Source organism: Vigna unguiculata, chromosome 10, assembly GCF_004118075.2.
Source record: "Vigna unguiculata cultivar IT97K-499-35 chromosome 10, ASM411807v1, whole genome shotgun sequence".
Classification (NCBI taxonomy): domain Eukaryota; kingdom Viridiplantae; phylum Streptophyta; class Magnoliopsida; order Fabales; family Fabaceae; genus Vigna; species Vigna unguiculata.
Genome location: NC_040288.1, coordinates 34,542,076 through 34,556,912, shown reverse-complemented (window position 1 = coordinate 34,556,912; position 14,837 = coordinate 34,542,076). Strand labels below are relative to the sequence as shown.

Genomic DNA, 14,837 nt, shown 5'->3' with positions numbered 1-14,837 from the left:
CTATTTTATTTTATATTAATAGTTATGTTAGACTAATGAGTATATTAAATTTAATTAATATCAACAAAATATTTACATAGTAATTTGATAATTTTAATTTATACACCATTTCTACTGTTATTAGTACTAAAAAATATATTATTAATGAAAACATATCATTTTAAGTTATTTTAAAGTTATAATTTTAAAACAAATTATTAAAGTGAGGGGTATAGTATAAAAGTTTTTAAGTTGAAATATGTAAATTTGATTTTTGTTTAAGTTTGTGGGGATAAAAAGGTATGGTTATATTTGAAAGGTAGAGAAGTAATTTAATAATTTGTCTGATTTACAGCTCAGTTTCACATATACTGAGGATCTGTTCCTTAAAGATGATAGTATCGCGCAACTATGGCAAGCCAGTGGTTGGGTGCAGCAAAACAGCTTTGGATATTTGAAAAGCTTGACACTATGGAGATGTGATAGTGTAGTGCATGTAATTCCATCTCATTTGCTTTCTTGCTTTCCCAATTTGGAAGTGTTAGATGTATGGCGTTGCAGTAATGCAGAGGTGATATTTAATATGAATGATGAGAACAGGGTGATAACAAAACCTTCCCCAATATTCCGTCTGAAATCACTGTATTTAAGTCATCTACCAAAACTGGAGCATGTATGGGAGAAGGATCCGGAGGGAATTATGGGCCTTCAAGTGCTAGAGGAAATGAAAGTTGATGATTGTGGGCGTCTTAAAAGTTTGTTTCCAGCATCCTTGGCCACCACAGATCTCACCAGACTTCGACTGCTTGAGGTAAGAAGGTGTAAGGAATTAAGAGAGATATTTGGGAAGGATGAAAAAGTTGGAGAAGGAACAACACAACACTCTGCGTTTCCTCCTCTCACCACATTGACACTGGAGCAATTGCCACGCCTCACTATCCACTGCTCCAAACAACAGGTCATTCATTCTCACACCATTCAAAATTACTTTATATATGCACACTATCCATTCTTACTCTTATTCATTTCTTTTATAAAATCTATATTTCTTTATATTAATACCTTCAGTAACGGAGAAAAACAATATACTATTTAGACAAAAAAAAAGTTATCTAAATAACAGTGTCAATACGTAGATAAACATATATAAGAATGACAATACATAAACAAAAATATATGCTCCAGTCATTATCCAATTTTATGCTTTCATTCATCCAATGAAAAACTAAATATATGATTAATATACATATATGGACAAAATCCGTTTACATTTATATAAAGTCAGGCAAATTATATATATATTTTATAAGTTTTCATAAAATGTAAATTTAATAGATCCGAATTTTATTTTTACTTATTTATCAACTAAATAAAATTTTAATATCATTGAAAAGTTTATATTACTTAATTTTAAACTATATTATTTGTTACTGATTAAATTTGTGTTCCAGAATTATTAGAAATGTAATTTAAATATCTTTTACACTTGATCAATATAAATAGAATTTACTTTTTTTACTTTTGTAACAAACGTAAATTTATGACTTTTATAAATACAACAAACATAAATAAATTTATATCTTCCGATATTATGTCTAATTTACCCACAAAAGTAAAAATTCTAGAATTACAGACGTAAACAACTTTTTTTGTAGTAGTGTTTCTATAATTAGTATATTCTTGTTATATAGGTTTTTGTAACCTTATTTATTTCAAGTTATCATACATGACATCGTTAATATCAAGATCTTAGTAATTGATAAAGTGTGCATTAGAAACAATAAAGTAAATAATTATTATTAGACTTTATCTCATAGAACAAAATAAATAATTACTGAATAATCAATTATAAGATAATAATAATTATGGTATAAGATACTTAATTGTGATGATCAAGTATTATTCTAAAAGATTATTAAGAATTATTGTCACAGGCCAATGACCAATCTGATCACTCATAGAAAAAGGTCCACTGATCGATGTGATCACCGAAGAGAAATGGACCGCTTTGTTTGTTTAAGGTTAGTAGGTTTCAAGAAAGATTTAATACTGTTTATGCATAGTAAAGAATAGGTGACATTGAAGAGACAAAGAGTAAAAGGCCATAATGAGGCAGTTTCGGGAAGAGAAGGCGAAAAGGTTGGAAAAGAGGTGATTATAAGGGGGATTAGTGATGAGGAGAAAGGTAGATCCACTGAATTCTTCTTGTTTATCAATTTTAACCATGTTTGACTAGAACATTTTGGCGCCCACTCTGGGACATGTGAAATTACTCCTCTGCCACAAACAAAGAAAACGCAACTAGTAGGTGAAGAGATGACGAAGCGAGAAGAATCAAGTACCCCAATGGTCGAGAGACTAATGGAAATGGTCGACGATTTGACCCGACAAAATGAGGACGTCATATTGAGAGCAGGAGAATACCAAAGGCAACTGGAGAACGAGGCGTCTAAACACATATTGGAGGAATCCATTCGTACTCTATAGCGCAACAGAGGTCACCTAGAACCCGATCAAGGAACGAATTTCTAGCCATTTGTAGAGAATATACTACAAGAATTGATACCTCCACACTATGTGTTCTTGAAGGTGGAAATACAAGAGAGTTTAGTAGTTACATCTACCCACAACAAAATGGGTTTAACTCTCCATTGTCATGGAGAGCTCAATCATACAAAATGGAAGATTGAAGATAATGAAAATACAAAGAGGAAGAAGGGATAGTTCCCACAAACCCTAGCACACCTCCAAGCTCTCCAAGAGTGAGAAATTGCATCCGAATCTGCCAAAGATGTTTTTCCTTCGAGCAACCAAGTAGAAAAAGGGGAAATTTGTCGAGTCAGCATAAGTGGTCCCCGACCTCACGTAACTGCCACCCGACACTAACCTCCTGCATGGTCTGGGCTTTCTAGCGCCCGACGGTGTAAACTAGCGCCCGACCTTGGTCTCCTAATTCTCTAGCGCCCGACCTTGGCTTCCTAGACTCTCTGGCGCCCAACCTTGTGTACTGAGGGCCGACCTTGGCCTCTTGGACTTCTTTTAATCTATGTTCTTGATTACTTCTCATGATTGTAGTTTGAGACAAAAACTTCCTGACACAAAATTCACACAAAATAATGGGATTTAGTGGTAAAATTAGATTAGTGTAACCAAAAATTAATTATTTACAAAAGCAAGATAAACTCTAGGAATAATAAGGTTAAAAGCTAAAGAAGAGTTGATTTTGTTAGTAAAACATGGCTAAGATAATGGTAAAAATTAGCATTATCAGTCCATTGGCGCATAGACTAATTAATAAGAAGGGTTGATTGGATGTGTTTTATTTTCCAAACATAAGCTAATCTGATCGCCCATAAGTTATCAAGCCTCACGCTTCTTAAAGCTAAGGCTTGGGGTGTTGTGTTGTGATAGGTCCAATGACCAATCTGATCACTCATAGGATGTGGGTCAAACTATAAAGCCTCACGCTTCTTAAAGTTAGGGCTTGGGGGCTGTGTTGTGATAGGCCCAATGATCAATCTGATCACTCATAGGAATAGGCCCATTGGCCGATCTAATCACTCATGAGAAATGGGTCGTTTGAGGTTAGTAGGTTTCAAGTACTACTTAAATTTGTTTATGGCTAGTAAAAGATAGGCGACATTACATAGCCATAGCGAGGTAGTTTCGTGAAGAAAAAGGGAAAAGGTCGGAAAAGAGATGGTTAAAAAGGGTACTAGTGATGAGGAAAAGGGCAGATCCACTGAATGCTTTTGGCTGGTTAGTCTTAACCCTGTTTGGCCAGAACAAGAATCATCCAATCAGTAAAATAATAATCGATCATCACTTGACCAATAAAAAGATGATCAGGTAGTATCCTAAAGAAGAAAGATGATCAAGTATCATTCGATTGATAATATGATGATCATGTAGCATCTGGTTGGCAAAAAGGTGATTATGTATCATCATAAAGAAGAAAGATGATCAAGTATCATCCTAAAGATGACCAAGTATCATTTGGTCAATAATATGATGATCAAGTATCATTCGATCAAGGTATCATCCATCAAGTATCATTTAATCAATTTAAGATGATAATGTGTCATCTAATTAAGTTAAAATTAAGGTAATTGCATATCATTTGGTCAAACAACATTAGTGTAAATTTGAGACGTCCTGAAAAAGATTATATTTAGAAACATTAAGGTAAATGTCTAGTATATGATTATAATTTTACATCAATTGCCAATTGAGTGAGGTGTCTATTCAAAAACGACTATTGTAACATTTATGCGAAGTAGAAATTTGGTCATCAAAAATAAGTACTTAGAAAGTAAAATATAATATAATATAATATAGCGCTTTTTGAAGGGTGCTATGTGGTAATAGGTAATAGGTTCATTTCTGATCACTCAAAGGCCCAAGTATGAATATGATATTAGATTCAAATGTGATAAAGGTAAGAGTTATACTTGTATCTTTAGCCTTTAGGTTTGAGACATTAAAGGCTAAGGGGATTGTGTGGTGGTAAGTCCAATGTTGATTAGGTCAATAAGTTTAATGTTGATCGCGTCAATAATTACATTTGGTCTAAAGAACTTATGTTCTATAGTGCTAAGGCCAAGAGAATTGTGTAGTGATAGGCTCAATGTCAATTGGATCGATAGGTCCAATACTCACTTATAGGAAATATGTTGATTGGACCGATAGGCCCAATATCGATTTGGAGATACAAAATATGTTGATTGACTCGACCCAATATCGATCGAGAGATGTGAAAAATGTCAATTGGAATGAAAGGCTTAATATAGATCTATAGGTAGGAAAAATGTCTATTGGCTGATAGGATACATATTAATAGATTTTTTATAATAATAAAGAGGGTCAGAAGCTAGGGCGTCGAATAATAAATAAGAAACATCAATGAATGTTTTATGGGGGTATATGAGAGGTTTTTAGAATCTTAGGACCGATAGGAATTCCGGAAGAAAAAGAATAAAATAGTATTTTGGAAGAGTGAAAATGGGAGATCACCTTTAAATGCTTCTGGATAATCGATAGTAGTTCTTGTTGGGCAGAAAAAACAATAACAAATAGTGATAATTAATAAATATAAATGATATATTAACCCAGACCATTAACTATATCTCACTCACACCATCACTTTGGGAAAGAAACAATCACAATGTAATTAGGAGTGGAAAAATAGGAGCTAGAGCCTACAATTATAGTTAAATGAATATAAATAAGTGCCTCTTCATCCACCATGGAGAGGACTTTCATATAGTATACTCTACCTAAATATCTTTATATTTCATCACTAAGACTTTGTTTAGATGAGAAGATGGATTTGGGAGAGTAAATTTAATTGAATTTGAGTAAATTTTGAGGTGAACGTGATATTGTTTGGATTAAGAAAAAATTGTGTAATTTAAGAAGAAAGTTTATGAAAATTTGTATATGATATGATAAATTTAATAGACAAAAAAACATTTTAGTTAATTTGTGATTTGTGGTTATTATTAATTTTATTATTATTATTATTATAATTAATTTATTAATATTATTATAAAAATATAATAAAATGTAATTACATAAAAATTATATATATATATATATATATATATATTATTTTATTTTTTACAAACCACCGTTTCCGAATCTTCGTAAAGTTTTGGATGAAGACTAACGTTGTTTTCGTAAATGATTACTGGTTTTCGAGCTTGAACTTAATTAAATCTGCGCTTGCTCACTTTTCGGAGCGTAAAACAAGGACTTACACATGGAACACTCCACCTAAAGACCTTTATACTTCATGACTAAAACAAGAGGTTTCCATAACCCTTATATTTTAAGAGATTTGTATCCTAAAACTTTAAGTTAAGCTTGGAAATTTATTAATAAGCTCGAAGATTTAAGATAATTCCATAACATTAGGTGTTACCATTCTCCTACATCATCCATTTTAAACATCTTTAGTTCTATTGCGAATCTTATCATCATACCTAGAAATGAAATTACTCCTTCAATTTCTTTTCATAATAAGGTTACCTGGTAATCAATAAAAAGAACATATTCTTTGTTCTATACAGTATGTTGCTTTCAATAATCTTAATTTTGTAACTCCTCGTTGTTATTTTACTTTATTATTATGATTTACTTTTCTTTTTCTTTTTTCCTATTTTCAGTTTTTCTATAATTATTTTCATAATCATTAAAGATGTATTCCCAAAAGTTAAAAGTTCAAATTTCTAAATCTAATTTCTTTTGCAGGAGAGTACATCAAATTTGAGTGAGGAAGATATACAAGAGTTATGTCTTGGCTCACGGTCCATTCCAAACTCCTACTTCCGTCTCTTAGAATCTCTGACTCTGGATGGTTGTCAGGTTTTATCAGATGTACTGCTACCGTTCAATTTACTTCATTTCTTAACTAATCTGGAAACATTGGAAGTTCGAAACTTTGATTATGTCAAAATCATCTTTGATGTCAAATGTACAACACAAGAGAGAGAGGTGGCATCTATGGGACAAATTTCTCTAAAGAAATTGGTTGTATCCAAGCTGCCAAATCTAGAGAATGTATGGAATGATAATCCTTATGGAATTCTAACCTTACACCACCTACAAGAATTACATGTTGAGGAATGTAAAGCTCTTACAAGTGTGTTTCCACCATCAGTAGCCAAAGATGTTGTAGAACTTGAAAATCAAGTAGTGGAGGATGTACTGCTTCCTTTTAGTTTGCTTCCTTTTTTAACTAATTTGGAAACGTTGGAAGTTCGAAACTGTGATTCTGTCAAATCCATTTTTGATGTCAAATGTGCAACACTGGACAGAGATATGACATCTGTGGGACAAACCCTCCCCTTTTCTCTAAAGAAATTGGTTGTATCCAAGCTGCCAAATCTAGAGAATGTATGGAATGATAATCCTTATGGAATTCTAACCTTACACCACCTACAAGAATTATATGTTGAGGAATGTAAAGCCCTTTCAAGTGTGTTTCCACCATCGGTAGCCAACGACGTTATAGAATTTGAAAATCAAGTAGGGGAAGATGTACTGCTACCGTTTAGTATGCTTCATTTCTTAACTAATTTGGAAACGTTAGAAGTTCGAAACTTGGATTCTGTCAAAGTCATTTTTGATGTCAAATGTACAACACAAGGCAGAGATGTGACATATATGGGACAAACCCTTCCTTTTTCTCTGAAGAAATTGAATGTATCAAAGCTGTCAAATCTGAAGAATGTTTGGAATGAAGATCCTCAAGTAATTCTTAGCATGCACCATTTACAAGAAGTTTGTTGTGAGGAATGCGAAGGCCTTACAAGTGTGTTTCCAGCATCAAAAGACAAGTATCTTCTGAAACTTGAAAATCTAGTAGTGAAAGACTGTAAAGGATTGATGACTATTTTTGCAGAGGATAATATAGATCCAAGAACAAAGCTAGAGCTTACATGTCCCTTTGTGAGATCATTGGAACTTGAGGGTTTGCCCAACTTCAAGTATTTTTACTACAGCTCACTGTATCTAGAATCACATACCGAGAATAAAGTCGGTAGTGAAAAGGTATGTACTACTGTTTTATGACTTCCTCTTCGACTATAAATTAAATATGGAATCATCTGTAGCTTTAATTGTTTGTCATTGTTCCATATATAAGTAATACGAAATACTGTGAAAATTAAAATATGAAACTTTCACGTACAATGCCATGGCGTGGTTAATTTGTCACAAACTATAACTTTTATTAGGAATCTTTCTGCATGAAAGGTTCTTTACGTGATTGTAAACAAAAGAGATGAATCTCTGGTTATCATAAAATAATCTCCTTTTGCTTGTGCTTTTTTCTCAGTTATTAAAGTGCTTGTCATTGGGGGAAACTGGAGTAAATATGATTTTGCGAGGAGAATTTCAGCCAAACCTCCTAGACAACATAAAAGCACTTACTCTGTGCTTGAGTTCGGATTTATTTGGATATAGAATACTAGAACGGTTTCCAAATATAGAGAAACTTGTGGTGTGTGATGGTTCCTTCAAGGAGATGTTCTGTTGTGAAAGTCCTAATAATGTGTTACATCAGCTGAAAGTATTACGGTTGGAGTCCCTTAAAGTGCTGGTTTCCATTGGGTTAGAGAACTCTTGGACTGATTCATTTGTCAGAAACTTAGAAACCTTTGAAGTCATTAGTTGTGAGAGTTTAGAAAACTTGGTAGCATGCACAGTGTGTTTCTCCAATCTGATATGTTTGAAAGTAGAAGGTTGTCATAGCTTATCATATTTGTTGACATCCTCAACAGCCAAGAGTTTGGGTCAACTTAAAAGAATGGAGATAAAAAATTGTGATTCAATTGAAGAGATAGTGTGTAAGGAGGAATCAGATGAGGATGAGATAATATTTGCGAAGCTCAGTTGTTTAAATCTTGAATTGTTATTTAAGCTGAAAAGCTTCTACAGAGGGAGTTTAAGTTTCCCATCCTTGGAGGAACTGTCAGTAACATATTGTAGGGAGATGAGAACTTTTTGTGTAGGAAGTGTAGACGCAGGCAAGTTGTCTCAAGTAAAATTTAAATACGAAGAGGTTATTCCATTGGAAACCGATCTCAACTCAATTATGTGGAAGAAATATCTGAGAGAGGTATGTGTTTGCTTTTAATTTAACATTATCTTATGATTCTGTAAAATTATTATTTTTATAATAATTATTTTTATAAAATAATTATCTTAAGAATCATATTTGATACTAGTAGAAAAATAAGAAATTATTATACTTTTTCAACAAATGTTAATTAATTTTATTCTATAAAAGAAATATATATTTTTTATATTTATTCGTTTATTTATTTTTTCGTAAAAGAAGCTGTGAAAGAATAGTTAGTTGTATATAATTTAGCACATACACAAGGTTGTTATAAAGTTTTTTAAAACTGAACTATAAGTGATGGAAAAGTGGCTATAAATTTTTATTCAAAAATACTATTCTAATAATTTATTATCTTTAATAAAATATGCTATCGTTAAAACATATTCAAATATTATCATATTGAATCATACTATGAAATGTAAAATAATAATCTTTAATTTAAATTCATTATTAAAATTATATTAGTACCTAATGTTTAATAACTATGAAATGTTATAACCACAATAATTTTTTTTAATACACTGTGAAAACTACACACTTTATCCACTTTGGAAAAATTTTACAAGCTATCTTGTTATGTATAGACATCTATGGCATTTGTTTAAACATGCTGCAAAATTATAATATAATTCATTAATTGTTTTTTAAATAATAGTCATAAATAAATCATATTTGAACTATTAACAAATCTGTACTGCAAGTCTACGACTTGTTTTACCATTCTTCAAAATAATATTAGTCATGATTGTATTACTCTTCGTACTTTTCTTTCTACTAAGAGTAGCATACTGCAAGTCTAGGTGACAGAAAAAAGAATATATGAAGGTTTTTAATTATAACAATTTTCTCTATAATTTTTTCTAATTAAAGTTTACACTGTATATTATAATTTAAACTCACAATTATACTATTTATTAACAATTTTAATTAATAATTATGATGAAAATTTTGAAATTTTCTTAAAAGTATTATACTCAAATAATGTTGAATAAAAAAATAAAAAATAATAAAGTGTTTGTGATGAATGAGGATGTATAACATGGGATTGGTGGAATGATAAGGTATTAAATGTGATGGAAATTGATTCTTTGAAATTTTTTTTTAATGTGTGCTGGAATCTTCTAAATCTTTTAAATGATTTTTTTTGTTAATATCTGACTTGTCAAAATATTATTGTCTTTTACTGGTGTCAGTTAATAACACTCAACCAAAAATTCGATTTTACATATGTATGAAAAATTATTTTTGGAGATGAAAGGAAAAAATAACTTTGTTTAAATAATTATAAATTATAAATTTTTGAATTCATAAAAGTAACGTTTGTTTTATTTTTTATTTTTTAAACATTTGAACTCCTGTCTTAAACACAGGGTAGCGGTTGAACCAAATTTTATAAAAAAAAATTATAAATCTCAATTCTTAACTTGTTTGAAAGGTTTTGAAGTCAAGTAATGTAAATTAGAAAAGGTGAGACTCCGTAGAAAAATTCTTTTAGATATGATATAGTCAACTGAGTTGTTTTAATAAAAAATAATTCTTAAAAGAATTAGGGGATATTTCATATTTAACCTATAGTGTAAACAAATTTCAATTTTTATTAATTCTTGAAATAAATAATTTATTTCATAATTTATTTCTTCTTTTGTATAAGATATCACGGCTTGATCTCAACAGTAGTAAACCAGAACTACGAGAGATATGGAGTGGCTCACTGTCTATATCCAACTTCTGTTTCAGTAAGTTGGCCACATTGATTGTAGAGGACTGTCCCTTTTTATCAGATGCAGTAATACCTTTCCATTTATTTCCCCTATTATCCAAATTGGAAACATTGCAAGTTCGAAACTGTTATTCTGTCAAAACCATATTTGATGTCAAATCTACAACACAAGACACATCAATTACTTTTCCTCTGAAGACATTAGTTCTATGGAAGCTGCCAAATCTGGAAACCCTTTGGAATGAAGATACAGATGGAAATCCAGGTCATCCAGAAGGAACCAATCCCAAGCTTACGTTCCCCACTCTGACGTCATTGACGCTATGGGATTTGCCCAACTTCAACCATAATATTCATGATGCAACACCAACATCTGAGGTTTGGCCATTTTTTTTTCCAAAATCGATTACATAAATTAATTCTTCTACATGCATTGAAATTATCATGTGTCAAAAACTGCCTAAATCTTCATAAACAATCTCCTACCAACCGCTCAAATATTTTTCATTATATTTTCTTTCCATACAACCGCTATTCATCTCAATTATCAATTTTTCATCTAAAATTCATTTTAAATCAAAATAGAGGGCTGAATTTATGACAGTGCTAACCTGCTTTTGCATGATTATTGGTTTCTCATTGTAGCTAATTATACCCAACTTAGAGGATCTGACAGTGGGTAAAAATGAATTAAAGATGATTGTGGACGGAGAATTTCAGACAAACCTTTTACACAACTTAAAAGTTCTCGGTCTGTCCTTTGATAATGAGTGTGATGAATTTCCGGAGTATGGATTTCTACAACAGTTGCCAAATGTAACGAAGCTTATGGTGTGGAGTAGTTCCTTCAAGCTCATTTTCTGCCATCAAAGACCTAATAATAGTGAACTTCTATTACAGCTCAAACAATTACGCTTGGAGTGCCTTGAAAAGCTCGTTTACATCGGGTTAGAAAACCCATGGACTGAGCTCTTTGTCAGAAATCTAGAAACTTTTGAAGTCATTACATGTTCAAGTTTGGAAAACTTGGCAACATGCACAGTGTCTTTCACAAATCTGAGATGTTTAAAAGTAGAAAATTGTGATGGCTTGTCATATTTGTTCACATCCTCAACAGCCAAAAGTTTGGGTCGACTTGAAAGAATGGAGATAAAACAGTGTAAATCAATTGAAGAGATAGTGTGTGGGGAGGAATCAGATGAGAATGAGATAATATTTCCACAGCTCAATTGTTTGAATCTTGAATATTTGTGGAATCTCCGAAGGTTCTACAAAGGGCGTTTAAATTTCCCATCCTTAGAAGAATTATCAGTAACACGTTGCGAGGAGATGATAACTTTATGTCCAAGTACGCTAAAAGCAGACAAGTTGACTCGAGTGACAATTGCTTACGGAAAAGTTATTTCACTGGACACTGATCTCAACTCTACTACGCGGAAGGAATTTGGGAGGAAGGTATATGTTAAATTTTTGTTATTGAACATTGTCATGATTCTTAGTTGTTATTATCAATACAGCATCTTAGAACCCATTTCGCTATGTATGGACATATATTTATAGAATTTGTTAATATATGCAAGATGGCTTAGGAAAAAATGCTGAAAATGAATTATAGTTTATTTACAATTCTTCAAAACTTATAGTCACAAGAATATCATACTTAAACTATTAACAATAGCCTACTGCAAAGTGTAGGCTACAGAAAATGAATATAAAAATTTAATCTTACAAAACAATTCTTCAAATAGTCATAATTGGATTAGTCTTCATGTTTTTTTAACTACACAGCAAGTCTAGGTGACAGAAAAAAAAAGTGGATGTAATTTTAATTATTACAAAAATTTTCTATGACTTCTAATTAAATTTTACACACTATATCTATAATTCAAAGTCGAATTACAATCAATTTTTAGTCAACAATTAAAATGAATTTACTGATTATCATTCCTCAGCAGGCTTAACTTTTTGTTACAAAATTCAAGCAATGAATTATTTATCACTATAAAGTATGAAAAGGAAAGAAAAAGAACAAAATTTAGGAAAACTATAAATTTTCATATTCGTAACAATAAATTTTATTTATTTATTTACATTTTTAAACCTACCGTAACAGTTGAACCAATTTTGATGTTAGGACAAGTAAATAAAATTATAAACCTCAATTCTTAAGTTGTTTTTGCAAGTCTGAAACTTGCAAATAGTGAGCATTTCATATTTGTAGAGTACTGATTTAAAAGATATCGTTGACTCTTGTAAATAATTAGTTTCATATTTTTAATTATTGTTGCACGTGCAGATTTCAGAACTTGAAGTACTTGATCTCAAAAGTAGACCAAAATTATCAGAGATGTGGCATGACCCAATGTATACACCAGACTTATGTTTCAGTGAGTTGGTCAACTTGATTGTGAAAAACTGCCAGTTTTTATCAGATGCAGTGCTACCCTTCCATTTACTTCCTTTATTACCAAAATTGGAGACATTGGAAGTTGGAAACTGTGATTCCGTGAAAACTATATTTGATCTCAAACGTACTTCAAAAGACACATTAGTTACTCTTCCTCTGAAGAAATTGAGTTTATCCAACTTATCAAACCTGGAGAATATTTGGAGTGAAGATCCTCATGGGATTCTAAGAATGCATCATCTAAAAGAAGTACATGTTAAGGAATGTAAAGGCCTTACAAGTGTGTTTCCAGCTTCAGTGGCCAAAGATATAGTCGTGGACGAGTGCGAGGGATTGAAGGCAATTGTTGCAGAGGAATCCAAGGAGGATGAGATAATATTTCCGCAACTCATGTATTTGGAGCTAGAAAGTTGCAATAGCCTGCCATATTTGTTCACATCTTCAACAGCAAAAAGTTTGGGTCAACTCAAAAGTATGAAGATCAAAGAATGTAAATCAATTGAAGAGATAATATCAAAGGAGGGGGAGGAATCTGATGAGAATGTAAAAATAATATTTGAGCAGCTGCAAGATTTGTATCTTGAAAAATTAGATGAGCTAAGGTATTTCTACGCTGGCAATTTTACTTTAAGCTTTCCATCCTTGGAGGAAGTCCACATCATCAAGTGCAGCTCCATGAAAACTTTCAGTGCATTCAACAAAATAGATAATCCGTGGTATATTCAGAATATGCGAGACCTCGAAAAGTAACTTATCTTAATTCTGCTCTACACAGAACTTCCGAAGAAGAGGTTTGCATACTTTTTCGCCTTAATCTTTGTTCCACAGAATTAGGAGTATAGGACCCTGCTAATTTATAGCATTTTTCTTAATTTCTCTCTATCAAGTGCTATCATTCATCATTTTCATTAAAAATACTAGACATTTTTCTTTTTTCCTTTGCAAAATTATAATTCAACTAATTCTCGAAGGGGAGCACAATAACAAAGCCAAGGCTGGTGATTCGTGCTTTGAATTGAGAACATTATCTGTAGAGTAATGTGTTTTAATGTGTTTTTGAGTTGCATCATGCTTAAAATTAATTTGTATATATATGCTTTCCTTTTAAATAGGCTCCCGATGCTTCTAGGGCCATCATTTCAGTTATTCAATAGTTCAGATATTGAACAAGGTAAATCAAATATTTTTTTATGGTGAGTGATACTATCATTTGCTCATGTGATGATTAATTAGAAGCAGTTTTTCACAGCATAACATGATGATTTCGTAATTACTTTTATATCAGTGTCATCTTATGTTTTATTGATATCTATTTAAGTCGATATTTTTTTCTCATTATTTTTTGAGACTAATGAATAACATGAAATTCACTCATTGCTACTTATACTTCTCCTATAATTAAATCTATAACTTTTTAAAATCGCTTTTATGAAAGTATAGTAATTGCTTTTATATTCGTCTAGGTTGAGCCTCTGTTGCCGACTCCAATATTGCAGTAATTAAGAGGAGATTGAAGGCATCAAGAATGGATGAAGATGAATGTGTCCGGATTTTATTACGTGTTTAAAAAAAATGAAAAAAAAAATGTGTTGTTCTACCTAGTTGAAGATGAATGTGTCCCTATTTTATTAAGTGTGATTGTGTTTTAAAAAAAAAAAAAAATTGTATTGTTCTACCTAGTTGAAGCAGAAAGTGTCCCTATTTTATCAGGTGTGATTGTGTTTTAAAAAAAATTAAAAAAAAAATGTGTTGTTGGACCTAGTTGAAGATGAAAGACATTATTACTTGTATTATGTAATGTGTGGGATTAAAAGTGATGAACGGTCATGAATATTGATTGAAGGCTGTATCACTAAATATTCACTGTGGTTTATTAGTATATGTGTGCTTATGCTGGTAAAAAAAAAAAATGTGTGCCTGGATTCATTTGCTGTTAATTTTATCTTGATGTGATAATAATGATTCTCTATGTACTCAACTGTTATTAAAGTTCACTTTTGAGTCCTCTCTGTTGTCACATAGGTACTGTAGATGCAAATTGTTTATAAAAGAAAGTTGATGAGGGCATGAAAATTTTTGAGAAAATGTGCCATGCAACGTTT

The 14,837-nt window shown here is 31.5% G+C and overlaps 2 protein-coding genes across 3 annotated transcripts; both read left to right on the top strand.

The window, feature by feature from the left end:
* Window positions 1-344: 344 nt before the first annotated feature.
* Window positions 345-11,467, top strand: LOC114165592. The gene is made up of 6 exons (XM_028050177.1): window positions 345-937; window positions 6,232-7,533; window positions 7,820-8,602; window positions 10,260-10,706; window positions 10,974-11,275; window positions 11,446-11,467. The coding sequence occupies exons 1-6, from the start codon at window positions 563-565 to the stop codon at window positions 11,465-11,467; spliced, it is 3,231 nt and encodes a 1,076-aa protein (XP_027905978.1). The 5' UTR covers window positions 345-562.
* Window positions 11,271-14,631, top strand: LOC114166439. Of its 2 annotated transcripts, XR_003599929.1 has the most exons (4): window positions 11,271-11,783; window positions 12,625-13,526; window positions 13,848-13,906; window positions 14,199-14,631. XR_003599929.1 is itself a non-coding variant. In XM_028051174.1 (3 exons), exons 1-2 carry the CDS (start codon window positions 11,472-11,474, stop codon window positions 13,483-13,485), a joined length of 1,173 nt encoding a protein of 390 aa, XP_027906975.1. In that variant the 5' UTR covers window positions 11,271-11,471; the 3' UTR covers window positions 13,486-13,526; window positions 14,199-14,631. The 2 variants fall into 2 exon arrangements, 1 of the variants encoding a protein (XP_027906975.1); XM_028051174.1 differs by lacking the exon at window positions 13,848-13,906.
* The last annotated feature ends 206 nt before the right edge of the window (window positions 14,632-14,837 follow it).